The following is a 15,221-nucleotide window of genomic DNA, read 5'->3' as shown; positions in this document are numbered from 1 at the left end:
GACCCCAGCTTGCTCTGCTATTAAACCAAGGGAGTGATGAGGGGCCAGTTCAGCTCCTGCCCCCTGTGCCAGCAGCTTCCTGGCTCTGGGGATGCTCTCGCTGCCCGCAGGCATAGAGCAGGATGGCAGCAAGGCGGACATACAACACTTTTACATACCACACGCAGAGGCCCCTATTACCCGCCCCAGCTCCCCTCCACGACGGGTCCTAAGCTGATGCCCCCGGGGCGGACACCCAGCCGCCTGCAGCCCTCCGGCTGGGAGCCCTGGGCAGCGAGGGTGGTGCTGAGAGGAGATGCCTGGCTTCCCTGTACAGGTATTGCATGTGGTTAGTTCAAGGATGTGCCTGGACACACACAATAGGAGAAGGCGAGAGAAAGGGAGGGGAAGACAAAGAGCTCCGGAGTCTCCCCACCCCGAGTCCCAGACAGCGGAAGGGACAAGCACGCAGGGAGGATCCCCGAGACACTATTTGGAGGCAGGCAGGGCCCAAGGCAGGGGAGGGACAGGAGCCGTCGCACACCAGCAGCAGCCGTGACCCACCCTGGGACCTGTAACCTCCATCCCACACAGACCAGGCACCTCGCTGGGCCTGAAACCTCAGTGCCGGGGGCACACTGCCAACACACGAACCCTCCCGTGCAGCCAAGGGCCAAACCAGGAAGAGACGAGCCCTCCAAGAGCATCTTCGCTGGACGGGGTGAACTGGGCAGAAAAGGGCAAGCAATGCCCCACAGTCCTTCCACGTCAGTCAGCCCGAGGACGGCAAGCAGGGACAAGTCGCACTACAGGTGCAAAGCTGTCCTCTGAACCCAGCAGCATCCAAAGCAGCCTGGGCTCCAGACACAGCCCAGAGGATCAGGCCCGTCTTCAGCGGCAAGCCTATGGCACTGCCACAGGGCCGAGGACGGGCTGGGCTAGAGGCAGGCAGACTTCCGCAGAGGGGAGTCACGGCTCTGCCGCTCCTCTGGGAGCCCCAGCCAAGCTGGCAAAAAACACCGGCCGGAGTCAAGTCACAGACGGAGTCTTTAATGAGACAGGCATCAAGTAACCATGTCAATCAGCTGAGGGGCATGTTGGGCAGGGGGCCAGGGCTCCAGTGAGACTCCAGGCAGTGGCTGGTTCCCGGTGCTGGGAGCCCTGGGTCCGTCGAGGTGCACGGCGCTCAGCCCTGCGGGGATCAGCACCCAGGCTGCAGACTCACCCAGCTGCCACCCTGTTTAATGAGGGCCTGGCCCCTGGGAATACGCCCTGCTAAGGTGCCATGTGGGAGGGAGCACCCCATTGCCAAGGGGCTCCCACAGCCTGAGCCCCCTGGGGCCCCTCAGGCTCCAGGCAGAGGTGACACAGCCAGGGCAGCCTCTGGGCATCCCTCCTTCCAGCCGGCTCAGCCCCACCATGCCCCCCATGCCAGTGCCAACCCCGGCCCCGGTGCGCAGGCGGGGCCACCCGTTCTCCGAAGCCTTTCCCCAGCAGCCGCACACGGACAGGCGGCCCTGATCCTGCCCTGTGCACAGTGCCACAACTGCTGTACTGCGAGGCCCCCGCTGCAGGGTCCTGCACCCGGTCCCTGCGGCTGGCAGGCCTGCAGCTCCGGCTCACCGGACAGCACAGTCCCCTTTTGCCCGGCCATGCTCGCGGCAGCTCCGAATGGCAGGGCGCTGCACCAGCACCCAGGACCTCCTGCCTCCCGGGGCTGTTATGAATCACCGCTGTCTTGGGAGTCACAACACAACCGACGCCCGAGTCAGCAGCCAGGCAGACGAGGTGCGGGGAGGGGGCACTGGGCACCGCCACGGGGTCCCACCCCCAGGGAGCTGCAGCCAGGGGGGCACTCGGCCGCCAGGGCACCGATGGGGCGGTCCCTGCAGAGCAGGGTGCTGCACCGACACCTGGGACCTCACCCCCCGGCGTCCCCGCTGCCTCGGGACCAGGCGCCGGCCGGTCAGGTCAGCAGCCAGGGCGCAGGGCGGGCGTGCTGGGCGCCGCCAGGCTGGGAGTCCCCAGCCCCCAGGGCAAAAGCGGAGGGGGGGCACCTACCCCCCGGGCTGCCAGGCGTCCCCGCCGCCTCGGGAGCCGGGCCGGGGCCGTGTCCCGGGCGCCGCAGGCGGGCGGCCCCATGGAGCAGGGCGCCAGCCCCGGAGAGCCGGGCCGGGCCGGGCCGGGGGGCGGGGGCGGGCCGGGACCTCCGGCGGGGGCACTCACCGGCGGCGGCGAGGAGCAGCAGCAGCGCCGGGCGGGCCATGGGGGAGCGGCTGCGGCTGCGGCTGCGGCTGGCTCGGCGCGGGGCGGCTGTGCCCGGCGCGGGACGGGACGGGACGGGGGCGGGGCGCGGCGCGGCGCGGCGGGGCGGGGCGGGGCGGGGCGCGGCAGGTGCCGGCGGGGCGCGGCCCGGCGCCGCCGGGAGTCCGGGCCGGCCGGCGGGAGCGGCGCGGGAGCCCCCGAGCGGAGAGGAGCAGGGCGGGCACTGCCCGGCCGCGGGCGGAGGGAGGAGAGCAGTGCTGGGGCCGCCGGCCCGGCTGCTCTGACAGGCTCTTCGTCGTGCACGGGCAGACCCAAGACTTGGAAAAGGGGGTGCACGTGGGGGGCATGATCCTCTGGAGCACAGCACGCAAGCCTCCAGTTAAAAAGTGACCAGCAGCTTCAGCAGGGCTCCGGGCTGGGTGCCTGACTAAAACAAAAACAGAAATAAAGCCATGAGACCTCCCAGCTCGGACGCGGGGCCTGTGTCCCAGCTGGGGCCTGTTCTTGGCCGGCCCCATCCCAGGTGCCCCCCACAGCCCTGGCACTGGACACCCCCGGGGTGGCAGGGACCCATGGGAGCTGCAGGCCCTGCCCTAGGATTAGTGCCGAGCCAGGTCTTACAGGATTTAGCTCCCAGCCCCACTGACGTCACCGCCTATTGTTTGAGGGCCCTGTTGCCAGCAGCGACTCTGAGTTTCCCTCTGCGCCTCTGGGGCTCGTTGCTGTATACACCCCCCACCCCAACCCGTGCCAGGAGCTGCAGCCCCACTCCTGGGCTGTCAGCCCCCATTGAAATGAGCTACATGTAGTCTGCAGAGCTGTGAAAGAGGAGCTTCACGACCAGGGGCAGCAAGCAGACAGCAGCGTGGCAGAGCGAAGGCTGGCTTGACTGGTGGAACATCAAGAGCATGAAGAAGGAGAGCAGGTCGTTAACCCCTGTGGAGTGACGAGTTTGGATCGGGTAGATGGCCGTGATCCAGGGAGTCAAGGGACTCCCTTGGCGCTGCCTGACTGGGACTGCCAAGCAGTTACCTTTCAACACGGGGTGGCGCAGGAATCAAGGGGGGGGGGTGCGAGTGCACCAGGTCACCCCCCTAGGTCCACCCCTGTTGTTGTCGCCCTGCTTGGTGTCCTCACCTCCTGCGCAGCTGGGCTGTAAGGATTCACTTCCTAAAGATGCAGGGCAACCGTGGCACAGGGAACCCGAGTGAACTCCTGGCCACCTCCCGAAGCCGCCCTGTGCCTCGGTTTCCCTCTGCCCCATGGAAATGCAGCACTATCTGGCTCCCCCCACAGGGCACGGAGAGGGAAACTGTCCAGGAGCGATGGCATCCCATGGTCACGCCTTTCCGTCTTGGCTCATTTCCCGCTAGCGCCAGGACCACGTAGGCTGGGAAGCAGGGGGGTTACGACAGAGACAGCCCAGCACTGTTGCCCCTAGAAGCCTGCAGCCCATCTGCAGAGACAGCCAGAGCCCAGGGCACGGGAGATGCAGACAGGAGCCCCAAGGCTTTTAGGAGCTGCAGTCAGGCCGGCTCAGCTGTTTAAAGAGTTGGTTTCACTGCAGGGGAGTGAGTCTCCTTGTGAAATGTCTGTAAAAGGAACCTGTTTCCAACACACGGAGAACCCGCATTTCCTCCCCGCTGACAGCCCAGTGGGCAGGTTTCAGCACGTCCTGCCCCATGCCCCGTGTTGGAGTCCCGGTCCAGGAACCCTCCTGTCTTGGCCTCCTACCAGGGCTGCTCTGCGGCTGGGCCAAGCAGAGTTTCGATTTCAAGGATTCAGCAAAACCTTGAGCTCTGCGTGGATGCAGGTGCCTAAGCGGTCCCGGCTCCAGGCTGCCAACCCCCTGCCAGCTTAAAGCCACGGCTCCTGGAGACTTGGAAGGGCAGGAGGATGTCAGCAGGCAGCGTCTCGCCAGAGGAAAGCATGGGGGTGTAACTTCCCTCCAGCTCAGAGCCCAGAAGGCGAATGCCAGGGGTTCCTACTTGCTACGTCATAATTTCGAGCCAATCTCTTGACTGGGGGCCCTGGGGCTGGGCACACGCAGCCAGACTAGGTGATCCTGGCTGGCCTGGAGATCTATGAATTACAGCAGCTGAGGAGACCCCTGGCTCAGGGGGTCCCTCAGGTACAAACCTCCTGTGATGCAAATGGCATGAAAGTGAGAAGAGGATTCAGTTTTCAGACGCCTCCTTTCCCCTCCACCTAATGGGAGAGGCACTTCCACCCCACAGCAGACCCCGTATCCAGGAAGGAGCAGCTCCTGGGCAGAAAGACCCAGTTTTTGGATCCTTTGACATTCAGCAGAGGCTGACCTGGAGCATCACAGGGGACCAGGGAACTGAGAGCCCAGGCAGAAGAAAGGGAAATGTCTCTTTGAAACAAGGCAGGTAAACTGCCCCGGGCCTCAGCTCCATGCACACTCTCCAGCATGAGACTTGTCCCAGTGCAGTCTGGAACAAGCTGGGAGATGAAAACCAGGAGCTGGCTTTTGCATGGGATGGAGATCCATGCCAGCTCCTCTCTTCCTGCTGTGATTCCCAGGCTCTGCTAGTCCTGCCCAGGGCTGGTTAACCTGGTCCTCCAAAGAGCATGGTAGCTACTGGCTGGAGAATTGGGAGTCTCTCTGTAGAAAGGTGGTTTTTTTCTCCGCTCTGCTGCAAGATCTGGAACCTGAATCTCTGCTCACATCGAGCCAGGGAGAGACTGGGTCAATAAACTGCATCTGTGTTGGCAACAGGCGCCGTCTGAACCGTGGGGACATGTGGAACTAGGAGGGTGCCAGGGGAAGAGTTTGGAGGGGGCCTGCGATGTCCATCTGCAGGCACGTGGCTGGAGGGCCAGGGCTGCCAAAGAGTTCTGGTACCACAGAGGCGACCTGGATGCAAAAGCAGGTGTCGTATCACTGGCGTCTGGACAGTTTATTCAGAACCAAGACGGTGTCTGCAGAGCTGCTATGGCAGCCACCACCACATGGGTGCTACATGCAGGCTTTCCAGTACTGCTGTGTCCTGCCAGAGAAAGTTTGGGATCCTGGAGCAACATGGATTTGTATAGGATAATTTGGATAGGGCTGATCCTGCCCCAGGCAGGGGGCTGAACTAGATGTGACCTCTGGAGGTCCCTTCCAGACCTACTTCTTTACGATTCTCTGCTGTGACAATGCTACTTTACAGGCTGTACCAGGCTGTGTGTGTTTTCTCTGCCCTGGGTCCTGGTGTGGGACAGGCTCAGTTCCTGGGAGTCAGGTTCAGCCAGGAAAAGATACTGCCTTGAATGCCATTTGTGACCATCTCTGTTCCAGGACTGCTAAATGGGTGCTCCACATGGAGCTAACCTACATGCTCCATCCCTGATTTCCATCTGCTGGCCAGCCCACCTGCAGCCTCCCGTACCTGGGCCTGCTCGGCAGTGGGATGGCTGTTGGTTTAGATGGGGGGGTGACAAACATGGTGACTCAATGGTCTTCGTCCAGCTTTTTCCCTGCCAGCTGATCAGCTCCAGCCCAGCCTGCCTGGGCCACAGTTCACTGCCCCCTGCCTGCCCTTTTAGCTTCCCTCTGCATCACTTCTGCCAGCATTGTCGCCTCCCCCATATCTGTGACAATGCCAATGTTCGTGCATGTTGTCCTTACGCTGCACAGACCAGACCAGGATCAGGACTCTGCTGTGCCAGGAACAGTGCTACACTGCTGGCTATGCCCCGCTCTGGTCCAGTACCTTCCCTCCAAAGATCTTGGGATCCAAAGATGCTCTATAAAGCCCTGTTGGGGATCTGTGCAGCACCTGGAGGGCCTTGCGGTTGGCAGCTACCCGGCAGCCCCTGGAGCATCGGAGCCACACAGACTCCTCCAGTCCAGAAGGATGAGGAGCAGACTGGAACCAAATGCAAACGAGCCATTTTCAGCCCAGCTCAGAGCCCGTAGCCGTGGGTTTGGGACTGGGCTGAGTGAGGCCAGGTAGTGTGTCGGGGCAGGCACCATACCATGAGATTAGATTAGAGGTGGATTATATAGGGTTGGCAGCTCAGAGCAGCCTACTGGCCTGGGTGAGGAGGGAGATTAGATAAGGGGCAGACGCCTTGTCTGACCGCAGCACCTCCTCTCCCCGCAACTTGGAGGGAGTCCAGTGGAGGGCAACAAACATGATGTCGGGGTTGGGAAACATGACTTGTGAGGAGAGGCTGAGGGGACTGGGTTTATTTAGTCTGCAGAAGAGAAGACTGAGGGGGGATTTAATAGCAGCCTTCAACTCCCCGCAGGGTGGTTGCAAAGAGAACGGAGCCGGGCTGTTCTCAGTGGGGGCAGATGACAGACAAGGAGCAATGGGCTCCAGTTGCAGCAGGGGAAGTTGAGGTTGGATTTTAGGAAAACTCACTAGGAGGGTGGTGAAGCACTGGAATGAGTTACCTAGAGAGGTGGTAGAGTCTCCATCCTTGGAGGTTTTTAAGACAAAGCCTTGGCTGGGACGATCTAGTTGGGGCTGGTCCTGCTTGGGCCAAGGGGTTGGACTAGATGTGACCTCCTGAGGGCCCTCCAACCCTCATTTCTCTGATTCTAACTGTGTGCGTCTATCATTGCTCTGTGGGTGTGCATGTCTGTAAATCGCTGCTGTGTGTGTACTGGATTGTGCATGGGTAACTGGTGCCCATGCCCCCACAGCGACCAGTCAGCAACCGGGGGGTCCCCCCACAGCCACTCTCACTGACCAGGAGGGATGGCCAGTCTCACCGATGGTGGGGATTCCCTCCTGGCCGATCGCGAGGCAGCCAATCCTTGTGGCTGCTTCTGGAAGTGGCTTCGGCACTTCATGCAGCACTCCCACTCCCCGGCTGGCACTCGCAGGTGGGGCACCGGTGCTCCTGTGTGCCCCCCACTACCCATCGCCTAAGCAGGGAGCATGGCCAGTCAGGGAGTGCACCGGTGCTCTCAGGGGGTGCATGTGCACCCCCATGCACCTCCTACACATTGCCACTGGGATTGTGTATGTGTGTGTGTGCAAGTGTGTGCCTGCGGGCATGTGTATATATATATCATTGCTCTGTATACTGGATATTGTGTGTGTGTCTATATATCATTGTTGTGTGTGTACTGGATTGTGTGTGTGTATATATATCATTGCTGTATGTGTATTAGATTGTAGGTGTGTGTGTCTCTGTATCATTGCTATGTCTGTGTTTTGGACTCTGTGTGTACGTGTGTGTGTGTCTATGTCTCTGTGTATCATTGCTGTGTGTATTGGATTGTGTGCGTCTATGTCTCATTGCAGTGCATGTATTGGATTGTAGAGGTGTGTGTGTCTCTATGTCTCTGTGTGTCGTTGCTGTGTGTATTGGGTTGTGGTGCTGGCTAGCCTCTTATGGGAGCAGGGCTTGGCCTCGGGGCTGAGGGTTGTTCTCTCCTGTCTGACCCACACCTGCTCTGGGCTGCTGGCACTCACACACACACAATTATTCACACCCGCGGCCAAGTGTCGTCTCACACACAAGTGCACATACTCATCCACAAGCACCCCCCGCCCATGTGAGGCAGTGCCTGCCTGTCAGCGCCTCGCTGGGTGTCTCCGTTCCCAAGCCATGCAGCCAGCCCCACTGGTTTGTGCACATTCATATTTTCAGGTGTGCCCTCCCTCACCCCGCCTCCTGGGCCAGGGGCCGTCTCCCCTCCTCGCCCCAGGACTCACAGGAGACCCCTCCCCGGGCCTGATGCCCCCAGGACTGGGTAGGCCCCTGAAGGAGGTGCATACCCAGTCCAGTACACACACGCACACACACACATACACACACACACTCACACCAATACACACAACACAATGATACATAGACATAGACACACATACACAAACACCCAATCCAATAAACATGCAGCAGTCAGACATACACACACTCCCAATACACACACAGCCATGAGACAGGTGTTCACACAGATACAAACACAATCCAATATACACACAGCAGACAGGCATGTGCACACACCCACCCAATCCAATACACACAGTAATGAGACAGACACTCCTTTTGTATTCTCTCACACACACATTCACACACCCCTAATCTAATATACACAGCAACAAGACAGACACTCCCCCATGCATTCACATACTCATGCACCAATACACTCCAGCCCCGACACATCCACATCCACATCCACATCCACATCCACACCTACACACACACACAGATATATGCACAGATACACAGACAGACACAGCCCCATGCACATGCTGACACGCACAGTGTTGCACAGATCCCACCTACATGCACACACACTCACTCTCTCTCTCTCTCTTGCTCTCTCTCTCTTCCAGTCCACCTGCACAGACAGGTAAAGCCAGCTGGGGGTCCCACAAAGTCCTCACTTCCTCCCACCCGGCCTACTATAGCCAGCCTACTCTCTGGTAGCAACCCAGGGGCTGGAGGCACTTGTGCCTGAGCAGGTGGCTTCCCTGGGGTAGGGGTTTCACGGTGAACTTCATCCCCCCATGCATTTGCTGTGGTCCCCAACACCACCAGGAGCCGGAGTCACAGGACACAATGGGAGGGAGGTGCACAGGGGGCTTCTCCTGTAAGCTGTGGGCACCAGGCTACAGGGTGTCAGCATGCCCAAGAGGCTGGCTTACCCAAAGGGTTGCACTGCCATGGTCTCCAGGGCCCCAGCAGACACCAGAGCTGTGGGCATTAGATGGGGACAGGTCTGAAGTCGTGGGGTGGGGGCTAGCAAGCCTGCTGTCCTTGAGCAGGGCTCCCCTCTGCCTTGCTGGCCTCCAGGATATACCTGGACCCCTGACCCCACTCTCAGGGGTGCTGGACTCCTTTGCTGGGGGTGGCCAGACTAGGACCCTGCCCCCAGCTTGCTCCATGGTGTGGGGGAGACAGGGCCTCCCTGCGGTGCCCCAATACCAGGCGTCCAGGAGCACTAGACTTCTCCAACACAGAGAAGCCCCAGGGGAAAGGGCAGGCTCCCCGGGCCTGGGCACAACAGGGACCTGCTGGCAGAGGCAGTCGGGTGTAACAGCAGTTGGATGGGCAAGGGACCCCGGTGGGCAGGAGCCAGGGGTCTCTGTGGAGCAGGGGCGGGGGGCAAGGCCACCCAGCTAGAATCGCCAGGCAGGGCAAGGCATGGGGGCGGATGACGAATAACTGAGTTGCAGCCAGGCTGCTCTGCCTCTGCTCCTCCCTGCCCATCTGCCTGCTCCCTGCCACCCCCCAGCCATTGCCCCTACCCCATCCATTCCCCCGTCCTTTCCCCACCCCTCCTCCACCCTCAGACTGCTTCCCCCAGCTCAGGAAAGTGCAGCACCCCAAGCACAGCCCAGGGCTCCTCTTCCCAGCTCTGGCAATACGCCTGGACCTTGCTGGCAGCTGCAGCACCCAGAAACCATGGGGGCAGAGCTGGTTTATTGGCACAGAGATCACAGGCAACACAGCTGTGGGGCCACTGAGCGTGGGGCCTGGGAGGGAGGAGGGGGCACAGGCCGGGCACGGGGCTGTAGGTGGGCAGTGCTGGGGGGTGCCAGCAGTGGCACTCAGGCACTGCAGGGCTTGGGGGTGAATCCCAGAGGTGGAGGTGCCGAGGGCTTTGGCAAGGGGAGGGGGGGTGGGCAGGTGCACAGGACTGTCTCCCAGGCACGGGGCTCCTCAGCTGCTGGCCACGGCAGAGCTGTCCACAGACGAGTCCTTGGAGAAGGCGAAGACGTGGAACACACCTGGGAAGAGAGCTCAGGTCAGGTCGGGGCAGGGGGCAGCTCCCCTGCACCCTGCCCTCCCCGGGGACCCCCTGTCACACCTTGCTCCCGTGGCACCGATGCCATCTCTGGGCTGGGGCTCTGGGGGGAGCTTGGACTGGTCTTGCCAGGGGAGTCCTCCCTGCCCCTCTCTCTGGGCCCCAGACACCCTCAGCCCCCAACAGCCCAGATCCCCCTCACCCAGGAGCACGAGATGCAGGCAGAGCTGGGGGTTACCTGCTGAGATGGTGAGGATAACGCCAACCCAGCCGAGGATGTAGGACCAGGAGAAGCGCCAGTCAGCGTAGCGCTTAGCAAAGACATTCACCGTCACACCCGTGTAGATGGACATGCCCAGCAGTGCCAGCAGCCCTGGGGGAGCACAGCAGGGGCTCAGCCCAGGTGGCTCCGTGGGCTGGAGGGCATGTGGCACGGACCTGGCAGGCACTGGTCCAGCCCAGGTGGTGACAGGGCCAGGCAGGGGCCAGTGGGGTGCAGGCCCCTGGCAGCAGCCGCAATCAAGGGCTCTATGAAGGGCCCCATTGCTGGAGCCCCCAGCCCCGGGGCCAGGGAAGCAGTGGAGATGGGGTGGCTGGGGCCTCACCCACTCAGCCATGGACCTGCTCAGGACCCAGCACCTCTGAGACAGCTGCAAGGAGGTATGTGCTGGGCACTGTATGGGCAAAACCACAGGAGCCCTGGGCTGATCCCTAGTGAGGAGGGTCCCGGTGATCCTGGGGCTGCTGCCACCTCCATGGGCCCATCTTAGCTGGAGGAGTGCCAGGGTCAGCAGTGACCAGAGTCTTTTCCCCCTAGGGAGCACGCCCTTGCAGGCGTCACTCAGCACCACCAGCTCAGCCCCAGTGAGGCTGGCACCTGAGGGGACCATACCAGCTTTGCCCAAGTCCACTGTGGCCAGCAGGATGCCCTGCCCAGTGATGGCCCCATTGCCACTACTCTCCCCTGTGCCCATGTAGAAACATCAACAGAGCCAGACTGGGACAGACCAATGGTCCATCCAAGCCAGTATCCTGTCCCTCACAGCAGTAGGGGTGGATGCTACAGAGGGAGAGCGTCAAACTGGATGTCTCCAGGGTGATCTCTGCCTATCCAGTGCCCTACTCGTCTCCTTGGGTGCCCCTAAGCTCTAGTGTGCTGGGACCTGGTGACCAGCAGTTCCCTGCTCCCTTGATCCACACCTGTCATGATTTCCTAGACCTCTGTCCTCACCCCCTCAGCCTTCTCCTTTCCAAAATACTGCACTAGCCTTTTTAGTCTCTCCTGGTCTGGAAATGGCTCCAGGCTCCCTATCAATTTCGTGGCCTTTCTCTGTACTCATGTACCAGCAATGAGTAGGGTGATGCCTGCCGTGCGGGTCCGTGTCAGCCTGGCGCTGCTGGAGAAGGTGGTGAGCCCAAGGATGATGCCTGCGAAGCAGGAGAGGATGGAGAGCAGCATGAAGGCTCGCGTGGCATCCCAGAAGGCTGCGGAGAGGGGGACAGAATAGAGGGGGGAGGCATTAGGAGACATCTGGGGCTTGGTGACTGGCTCGAGGAACCAGGAGCTGGATCTCGTGTGTTGTGCAGAGCAGGAAAGACACAGGAGCAAAAAGTCCCCAGCCCAGCCCAGGGGCTGCTGTTGAGGGAGTGGGAGGTGCTGGGCACCCACCTGTATGGTCCTCATGGCGGATGCCCACACTGAGACCCCAGCTAGGCTCTGAGCAGGTAAGTGCCCCTCGTTCCCTTCAGCCTGGCCCCTTGGAGAATCAGGGGCTCCTGTCCTGGGGGCACAGCCCCTGGCTCTAGCACTGGGGTCCTGCTGGGCACTGAGCCAAGGCTCCCAGTGCGTCCTTTTTTATTTTTATTTTTTTATTTTTTTTAAGGAAAATTTTTCATGTTCCAAATCAAATGAGCCAAATGAATTCCAAATCCGTGTGAGTCATTCAAGAACCATATGTGGCCCTACTACCAGCAAGCATCCTCCACCCCTGCCTGGGGCTTCAGGTACTTCCAAATCCTTCAGCGGGCATCCTTAGTGCAGGCCCAAGCCCAGAGGGTTGGGGTTCAGATGCCCCTGAGTTTTCTTGCCCTCAGCCATATGGCTGCAGAAGCAAGCTAAGGAAGGAGTCTCCTATTTCCACAAAGTCGGCATATAGCAGAGGTCCTCCCACTGGAAGTGAAAGTGGGAGGCTAACTATGCATGATTTCGTGTTTTTTTTTCCCCCTTCTAGTAGGAAAACCATCTTGGTGGTCATGGTATTTCTGCTCCCCTGCTGCCCTGGAGCTGGCAGGGGATGGGGTGGAAGGTAAAGAGGCTGCTCCTGGGGCCTGGCTAAGCAAAGCCCATGGGAGCCAGTGCAACACCTGGGAGAGCCCAAAGCAGGCGGGCGAGGGTGTGAGCGGAGCAGGATGGGTACCTGAGAGGATGCGAGTGGCTGCATTTTGAATGAGGGGCATCCTCGCTACGGCCCGGAGAGCGGCTCCTGCAAACACAGAATCACAGTCACGCGGCTCCAAGCGGAGGCGCTGGGGTGGCCGCGGTGGTGGCAGGGTGGGGTACACAAATGGTACCATCAGGAGCTAGACAGGGCTGCCAGGGGGCTGTGCCAGCCAGCGGCCAGCCAGGACCACTCCCTCTCCCACTCCCACTCTTTGTATCTTGGGGCCTCTTGCTCATGTCCATGAGAGCAGCCTCTGGGCTGCTCTAACGTCCACGGCACATGGGCCCTGGAGGCCTGTCTCCTGTGTCTGCCTCTGCATCACCTTGCTCTGTACCTCAATTTCCCCATCTGCAGTGCAAGATCTGATCCTGACAGAAGGGTAGGTAGGCAGGCAGGGGTGGAAGCTGCCACACTGCTGCTTCCCCAAAGGCAGCTCCTCCTCGTTGCCAATGCTCAGTGGGGTCTGGATGCACCCGGCACCCCCCTACACACACACACTTACACATGTATACACACACAGATAGTCTTGGGGTCTCAGGCTGTGGGAGCCGATCCTGGGAGCAGTAGGGGGAAGGCAGGAGACTGGGGGCAGAGGCCAGGTGGAGCGGGAAGGAATAGGGCTGGAACAGCTCGGTGCGCTCCGGCCACCACGGAGCACTTGTGCATTCACAGAGGTTGCAGGCAGGTCTGGCTGGGCATCAGCCATCTACAGCCTGGCTGGGCATCACCTCCTCCAGACCCAGCCCCCAGCAGCCTCCTGGCTGGGCCTCACCACGGGCACCTTGGATTGGCAATACCAAGGATGCCAAAGGCATGTGGGTGCCCCCTACTCATCTCCAGGGACCCTGCTGCCCTCCACCGGCCCAGCCCTGGTGTGGCTGGGCTGGGCAGTGCTGGGTGCCCTGCTTACCAATGGTGATGGTGTGCACATGGCACTTCCCGCCAACGCAGAAGCGCCACAGCCCCTGGTGGCTCAGGTTGCCTGAGTAGCGGTACTGCATCCAGAAGTCAGTGGCTGTGGCAACGATGAGGAGGACCAAGCCGGACACGGCACACAGCAGGCCTCCACCCATCAGGTTGTGCATCGCAGGCAGAACGCAGGGTCTTGGGTCTGGTGCTGGCAGCGTCCTCCAGAGCCAGAAAGAGGAGTGGGAGCTGCCTAGGGGAGGGCAGGACAGAGAGAGCACGGCCTCAAAATCCACCGCCCTTTGTGTCACATGCTACCCGGGGCATTGGGGCCACAGGTGGGGAAGTGAGATGTGGGGCACAGCAGGGCAAGGGTCCTGGGCACCGGGGGGGAAGCTGGGTGGGGAAGAGGAGGGGGATGGTGCAGTGCCTGAGCCAATGATGGGAAGGGGCTGATGTTGACCGGGGCCTACTGCTTTGCTGACTTCAGTGCAGGGGCCTCAACTGGATGTAGCCCCTGGCAATGAGCAGAGGCCCCTGGCTCCCATCCGGCCACAGGGCTAGGGAACAATGTGCCCTGGAGCCAGGCCACGGGATGCCTACGTCAGGCAAATGTGACCCCTTTGTTCCCAACAATGGGCCGCGCTCCTGATGCTTCCATGAGAAAGCACCAAGTCAGGGGCCAGGCTCTGGGCTGCTCCCGTGGGGGTGGCTGAGCTGGGGCTGCAAGGCAGCAACAAGGGCGTCAGCAACCCCCAGCTGAGCCCGGCACAGAGCCCACCCCAAGCCCCAATTGCCCACCCTTACCACCCACTACAAGTGTACCCTGGCCCCACACCCTCCCCATCACACACCCACCCCCAGTCTCAGCACTGCAGAAACCAGGCTCCCACTCCATGCCCACCCCACCTGTGCTCTGGGTCCGGGGATGGGCTGCGTCAAGTGCTCCAGGGTTGAACCCCCCCCGAATCCCCTGCTGCCCCACTGGGCACATTGTAGAGGACCAGTTGCCCTGTCAGCAGTGTCCAGTCCTCACCATGGGCTCCCTGGCCCCAGCCCAGTAAAGCAGGCAGCAGGTTCCTTGCTGGGGGAGCCCTGAAATTGCCCAACCCCCTGCCTTACCACCCCAGCGTAAGGGCCTAGTCCATCAGTGACCGGCACAACCTGCCTTGAGCACCTGCCAGCAGCTGGGGCATCCTTGATGGCGCTCCCAGCCATGAGGTGCCAGATGCGATCAGCCCTGCTCGCAGGCTGGTACCCAGACATTGGGACGGACGGGCACACAGATGGCTCCGTCTGGGCACAGACAGGTAGATGGCCCTGGTTGGGGATGGACGGACAGATACAGTCAAGGGGCGAGGGATGGGGAGCTGTACCTGGCTTTAGGGCTTGCGGGCAGGACAGCCCATGGTTGTAGGGGGCCGAGCTCTCCCTGCTCTGTCCTGCTGCTGCGTTTGCTATCCAGGGATCTGCCGGAGGCCCAGGCAAAGGGACAGGGCAGGGCTGCAGGAATGGGGCTTTTATAGCCCCCCTGCACCTGCTGCTCCCAACCCCATTGTCCCTGGGATGACAAAGGGCCACAATAGCGTGGAAGCCTCTGGCAGCCGCTGGCCCCGGGCTGGCCGGCCCCGCTGGGCACGGATCTGCTGATGCAGGAGGCGCGGAGCTGGGGGCAGGGCAGCACTGGCCTTTGTGCTGGGCACCAGCGGAGCAGGGCAGACCTGTGCCCCCTCCTCAGGCTGCGTTGTCCAGGAGAGGCCCCCGGGGCACAGAGCGGGGCAAAGAAATGAATGGAGATGAACAATAGCAGGGATGGTGGCTGTGTAGCCAGAGCAGGGGCAGGGCTGGGGCTGGGAGAAAGGGACTTAGGTGCCAGGTTGGGGCAGACAGAGCAGACCTGTGGACAG

At 61.2% G+C, this 15,221-nt stretch overlaps 2 protein-coding genes across 2 annotated transcripts in view; both read right to left on the bottom strand.

Moving 5' to 3' along the window:
* NECTIN4 (nectin cell adhesion molecule 4) overlaps positions 1 to 2,328 on the bottom strand; it is a 35,968-nt gene extending 33,640 nt beyond the window's left edge. Inside the window, exon 1 of the mRNA XM_090056386.1 lies at positions 2,206 to 2,328. Coding sequence (XP_089912512.1) covers positions 2,206 to 2,245 — 40 coding nt within the window. The 5' untranslated portion in view covers positions 2,246 to 2,328. The remainder of the gene's footprint in view (positions 1 to 2,205) is intronic.
* A 7,485-nt stretch (positions 2,329 to 9,813) lies between these two features.
* Positions 9,814 to 13,542, bottom strand: LOC149861290 (lens fiber membrane intrinsic protein-like). The gene is made up of 4 exons (XM_090056442.1): positions 13,319 to 13,542; positions 11,312 to 11,452; positions 10,206 to 10,340; positions 9,814 to 9,950 (listed from the first exon to the last, which is right to left on the bottom strand). Exons 1-4 carry the CDS (start codon positions 13,491 to 13,493, stop codon positions 9,883 to 9,885), a joined length of 519 nt encoding a protein of 172 aa, XP_089912568.1. The 5' UTR covers positions 13,494 to 13,542; the 3' UTR covers positions 9,814 to 9,882.
* Between the last annotated feature and the right edge of the window lie 1,679 nt (positions 13,543 to 15,221).

This window comes from Crocodylus siamensis, chromosome 6, assembly GCF_052110815.1.
Source record: "Crocodylus siamensis isolate JL-2025a chromosome 6, ASM5211081v1, whole genome shotgun sequence".
NCBI lineage: Eukaryota > Metazoa > Chordata > Crocodylia > Crocodylidae > Crocodylus > Crocodylus siamensis.
Note: the sequence above shows the minus strand (reverse complement) of the source record. Positions and strands in the feature narration are given on the sequence as shown.